At 32.9% G+C, this 6,000-nt stretch overlaps 2 protein-coding genes across 4 annotated transcripts in view; one reads left to right on the top strand and one right to left on the bottom strand.

Moving 5' to 3' along the window:
• Window positions 1-6,000, bottom strand: part of LOC109540285 (afadin) — a 153,462-nt gene that overhangs the window by 123,737 nt on the left and 23,725 nt on the right. The window lies entirely within an intron of this gene.
• LOC109540286 lies at window positions 2,269-4,835 on the top strand. Its single transcript, XM_019908609.2, has 3 exons — window positions 2,269-2,349; window positions 4,370-4,522; window positions 4,578-4,835. Exons 1-3 carry the CDS (start codon window positions 2,304-2,306, stop codon window positions 4,742-4,744), a joined length of 366 nt encoding a protein of 121 aa, XP_019764168.1. The 5' UTR covers window positions 2,269-2,303; the 3' UTR covers window positions 4,745-4,835.

Below are 6,000 nucleotides of genomic sequence, written 5' to 3'. Positions count from 1 at the left end.
ATAACAATTTTTCCAATCAACAATTATGTATACAGGATGGTCTTTGCCTAAACTGATAAAGACATAGACATATTTCGGCATAAATATTGTTTACCTGTTTGTTTTGACTAACAGCACTTCTAAACGATGATAAATCAGCAAGTTTGTTAATGGACCTTAACAAAGCCCTCGACAGCATATAGCACAAAGAATTATTATACGAACTGTAAACACCAAAAGACATAATTTGGTGGTTCATAAATCTAGCTAAACACGAACTCTCCACCCAAACCATCAAACCAACGCAACCAAGAATAAGAACTGATGGTCACATAACTGCACCAAAGGAAGATACCAAATAACTAGGAATTATCGTTCACAAAACACACACTCACTGAATGGAGAAAGGAGAAGGACAAGGGAAAAAATAGTATAACTATCAAGACTTTAAAATTGACTATGTAACATCTTGCTTTTTATTACTTATACACATATTTTACTTTTTATTTTTAAGAAATTAAGATTATTTATCTCTAAAGGTATGTCGCTATTTAATCACACTCGACTAATGCCTCACCTTTTGCTTAAATTAAGAAGAACTTTTCCCAATTTAAACCCCTTAATACTGACGCAGTTGTGCAAGTTTGAAGAAAAATTCAAGATTCAAGTAAAAAATAATTTTCACTTTGACATCAGATGGATGGAGAGACACGCTCTAACAAAACCGGCTTCAAGTAATACAATTACGGTAAAGTAGAGTAGTAAAAAATTATTTTTCAAATTATCCATTCGATTTCAGAGAAACAACCGCAAATAGGAAAAAACAAATGAGACCGAAAAAGAAATAAAAGTTACTGTTGGCAAAATGAGAGATGAAACAGAAAACAAAATCAACAACGTTGAACTACACCTCTATCAAAAAACGCAAATCACAGAACAGAAGCGACCGTGCAAGCAGCAGAAGAAATTGCACCATACTTGCTAAAAACATAGTCTAAATAAAAAAGATCGATAACCAAAATAAAGCATGAATAACACTAGTACTCGACAAAGATGCAAAAACTGATCATTTTATCACATTAACGTACTTATTTTTTTTAATTTTAAGATAATATCTTTAGGTACCTGCTCCAAGTAGAATGATAAATTTTAATCACAAACATTGCTATCCAGAATGTGTTGTTTTGAAATATGCAGACATATCCCACTTGTAAAATTCATTATCAATATGAATCTATAAAATGTTCGTTGAATGGATTCGCGAAGGAGCCCTGGACCATTGAAATTTTTGTCCTGGCACTTTCTTCAGATCGGCGATCAACATTATTGCAGCCGTATCGAGGTAACGGTCGAAGTCGTCTTCGTTTGGCGGCTTTTCATAAGCACGTGCATCAGCAGATTTGTCCGTCTGTCCCAATATGCAACTCTTCTTGTGTTCCGCAATCATCGTTGTAGATTAAAACGGACGGAAAAATCTGCTGTAGTGGAGCACGCACTTATGTAATTCCCAAATTATCTTCGAAGAAGCAGATGTTTTAGACCAAACACACCACTTCTCTTCAAGAGTTATGAGGGAAGCTAATGAGATCACAGTATAGTATAAAAACAGCAGCCCAGTAAAGAACCAGCCTTTCAGCAGCAACTTCTTCCATTACTTTTACAGCCTTCGATTCACCGCAGATGTGAATGAAACGTCTGAAATCTGACTCTGATTTGGTGCTCTACGGCTTATGAAGCTGGAAATTTTTTGACGGACCATGAAAGTATTCATAGCCTTATTATGGAAGTATCTTTCACTTAGAATAGATGTTTTGTTGAGTGTTTCAAAATGTATCAAAATTAGCTCCACCAGCTCCGAGTAACTAAAACATAAACCTAAGCAGTTTTAACTTTAACAGTACATGATTATGTTGAAAATTCCTGCAAAAAATTACGTGAAATACAGGAAAACAAAAACCCGCATTTGAATGAATAATAGATACTGCATGGTAAATAATTAATAACAACATTAAAGGCGTAAAACAGTAAAATTAAATTTAACGGGCTTCAATGAGGGTTTACTTCAAATTAGAGCAGTCTATCCACCTCGAATAATTGTTTGTGAAAAATAGATTTAGAACAATAGTTTCTGTAGTGATCGATCATGTAATTAATAAACAAAAACCCAACTTTTGACATTGCATTTACTTAATAAAGCAAATAATCGCCACTTGAACAATTAAGATGTATTGATCACGATGTTATCTAATCTTTAGAGACTATACTATTTTACTTTCAAGTTATATATAAATAGACTAGATTCACAAAGGCTCCATTTGAAGAAAATGAGGTCAACTGGGTTGTTGTTGTGCATTTTTGCTTTAGCTTGGGGTATGTAGGAATTCATTATTACCAACAACAATTTTCTTGAAACCGCAATATTCTGAAAATGTCCAGTTTCTTTTTTTTTATATTATTAAATAGTTCGAATTTTTAAGCATTTTCGTATCCCTACAGCGGCAAATATATTGTATATAATTATTTAAAAATCGGAAGTTTACTTCTCGAAAAATCGCTCAGACCCGTTGTTTTTGCTTTTCATTTGCACATTTTCTGAACCAATTTTTACTGTTGCAGTGTGTCCCAAAAAAGGTATGATATCAAGGTCAACTTTTTTAAATAGAATAGCTCCCCTTGTCTTGTAATTTTATTCAGTTCCCTTCAACATTTTAATCATTTTTAATGTAAAATTCCCTATAGCTTAGCACGTGGAAAATGCGCAATTAATAACAAAACTAGACGCGTCCGACCCATTTTTTGAAAAATAAACAGCTGATATTTAAGTAATCAAATGCAGTATATGTAATTGCAATAGCCACTATCATTTTAAAATATTGAAAACAATTGCCTTTAATAACCACTGATTGAATCGTAAAAGTAACAGTAACTCAAAGTGGTCGTCACCAAATACATGGAGATACCGCGGAAAAACCGTTGCGTCCAATTATTCTATGATTCAACTTGATTTAGAACTTATTGAGATTAATTAACTATGGCTTATTATTTACTAATCCTTCCATCTGCACTAATCGTTAATTATTCATTGGTTGAGTTGTATAGAGTAGTACCCTGTTTTAAAACTCAATTTCTATTTGATAATAGTCAAAAATAATTTCCTTCTCAAAGCCGAGACTAAACCATGCCTTTCACAAATAATTATTATGTCTGTGCTGCATTCGCTAACAAAACTAAATATTGAGAAAGTTATCTATTAACATTATAATTTTCCTCTTCACATAATTTTTTCGCTTTTCTGAACAAATTACAACAACACACCATCTATACAAGATGATTTGCTTAGACCGCACATTAAAAGTTTTCCAACTTGCAGGTCTTATATAAACTACAAACGGTCTTTGCATTCCGAAACCATGTAAAATATTTCAGCTATACAGGGTGTATAAAAAGTAGAACCTTTTTTATTTTACTTGCAAACTCCAAATTTCTTTCGCATGTTGGGATTGTCCTTCCAATTGGGAGTTTGGGCAAACTCTAATTTTATTATATAGTCTCTAATATTTCATTTGTTTAAAAAAGTCCAATGGCGATGTTTAAGAAACAAGCGATTTCTAAGGAATAGTTCTAAATTACAACCCCAATTTGGTATATAGTTAGCTGAAATTCAACTGCTCCCATTGCACCCTGACAAGCCGAGCAATATATTGGAAAGCTACAGATTTTTCATTTTTTTAAGAACTCGTCAGCGAATCAAGTTAGGTATAGGAAATAATAAAGCAAGTCATCGCATAGTATAAGTTTCTATCAAACAGGACCAAAAAGTTAGTAGGTGCCAACCTGGCTTTTCGACAATTTTTAATTTCAGTGCTTGTAGGCTACATGTTACAAAATTTGGGTTTTTAATTTAAAACCGTTCCTTTACTACACGTCCAACTGCAAGTTGGAAAACTTCTAAGGTACAGTCTAAGTAAATCACTCTGTAGAGTTTCTTAAATATATGTTGCAATAGATTAATTTTTATCTTTCAAAAAATTCAGCAACTAGACGTGGATATCTTACTGATAAACAAAACGACAATTTAACTACTAGATTATACTTGATCTGTTAATGAAGCATAACTAAACACTATTAACAAGGGGGTTTCACTTTTTCGACATGCTGATCTTTAGCAGCAAATTTGTCGTTTTGAGCGACATATTGACAAAATTGAATAGGTAATGTTATTGAATAGTTAATATTTGCATTCAACAATATATACGAAAATTGTATTTTTTACACAAAATTTATAATTATAATGGGTATTTCATCGTAATGAAGTAAAATACCTACAATTTAATGTAACTTGATGAAAATAAGTTATATTATTTATGACCACAAATTACTAAACTTGCAGGTTTGTCCAATGGTGAATTAACATGCTATAGCTGCCAGGGAAAAGATGATGAGTGTCCACATCTCTTAAATGAATCAAATTTACCCCATATCACTCCGTGTGGGGGAGTCCTTAGCACTGTATGTACCAAAATTTCTATTGAGTATCCCAATGGTAAGACACCTAAGTGGCCCCCTGTCTTACAATGCATAACCAACTCAAATTTTAGGGGATTATTATACATATAGAAATTGTGCCCCAAGCAGTCTTGAATACGGTGATAACGGAATGGACTTTTGCTCATTTATTGAATTCCTCTACACACCTTTTAAAACAGATTCACTAATCAATCACGTCGACTGTGTAGTTTGTAATAGTTACGAATGTAATACGTAAATTTACGTGAAAAACCACATCTCATGTAAAAAAACTTAAGAACCGATTGTTTGAGAAACGATTAAGAATAGGATTAAACCATATGGGTTAATTTATCTTATTTTGACCTCCTGTACGCATTCCCAAAATATTTTCCTTTCCATCCAAATCACTTTGTAGTTTACACAGCACTATTAATGGACAGTACTGGGTAAAATTTTGCCCGCCGACTAAAAAAAGAGTCATAGCAGACTTCTAGGCTTTCGGAAGCCTCTTCCAAGCCAAAATGCCAAACGAGTTATTTAAACTTGAAAAACTTTCCCCGTAACTGACAAACTATAATTTTGTTATGAATGAACAACAAACATGTAAATAAAGCTCAGCGTAGTATATCTAAGTAAATGCACAATGCAGTAATAGAACTAATTTTTAATCAATCAAGCCTATACTTGATATTCGAGTAAACATTTGTTGTCTTTAGAAATGTTGCAATTTCCTATAAAGAATTAATAAGCATAATGCGCATATATTCCAGAATTTCACAAATCGTTGCTTGATTTGATACCTTTACCAAGGTTTGGTACGCAAATCGCTCGTAAGATTAGTAATGGTTACCTATTTATTTACAGTAAAACAAATAACTGTTTTCAGAGAACGTTTGGTGTGCAAACTTTTAATCAATAATAACTCTCAATTGATGTCAGGTCCATATATATGACTATGAATTGAAAATTGATATCAAAGTTCGGTCTGTTTAGGTGTTTTATAGGCATTATTTCCGTTAATTTTCACCGAGTTTGATTCGGTTACATGGAAACATGCATGACTGACCTTCACAGGGTTGGTCACCGACTATTGTGCTAAAGCATTGAACCATAGTCCAAGACGGAATACATGTAAATTTGTATGTTTCCTTCATGATTTTGGACTCGCCGAAACAGGTACTTGTACGCGATTTTTCAGGTTTTTGCATTGCATTTGTACTATAACCTGGGGGTTTTCGAAAGAAAGACTGGCCGAAAAAAAGACGTGATTTTGAGGTAATATAGAATGAAATGAAATGATCAAGGAAAGATGTTTTCCTTATATTCCATGTAGTTTTTAAGTTCTCCATCTATAAGTATAGTTTTCGTATGTTTGCAATAGTAAACTATCCAAAACAATGTATGTTTTGTATCTAGTGGAAGCTACTATACAGAGTTATGCACATTAAACGACACGGATTATTGCGGCCAAACTATTCTTAATTTTTTAAAAGTATCATTTAATGGATAAAT

This window comes from Dendroctonus ponderosae, unplaced genomic scaffold (assembly GCF_020466585.1).
Source record: "Dendroctonus ponderosae isolate FM_Combo_2020 unplaced genomic scaffold, Dpon_F_20191213v2 Dpon_F_20191213_3, whole genome shotgun sequence".
NCBI classification, from domain to species: domain Eukaryota; kingdom Metazoa; phylum Arthropoda; class Insecta; order Coleoptera; family Curculionidae; genus Dendroctonus; species Dendroctonus ponderosae.
This window is presented reverse-complemented; position numbering and strand designations above follow the sequence as displayed.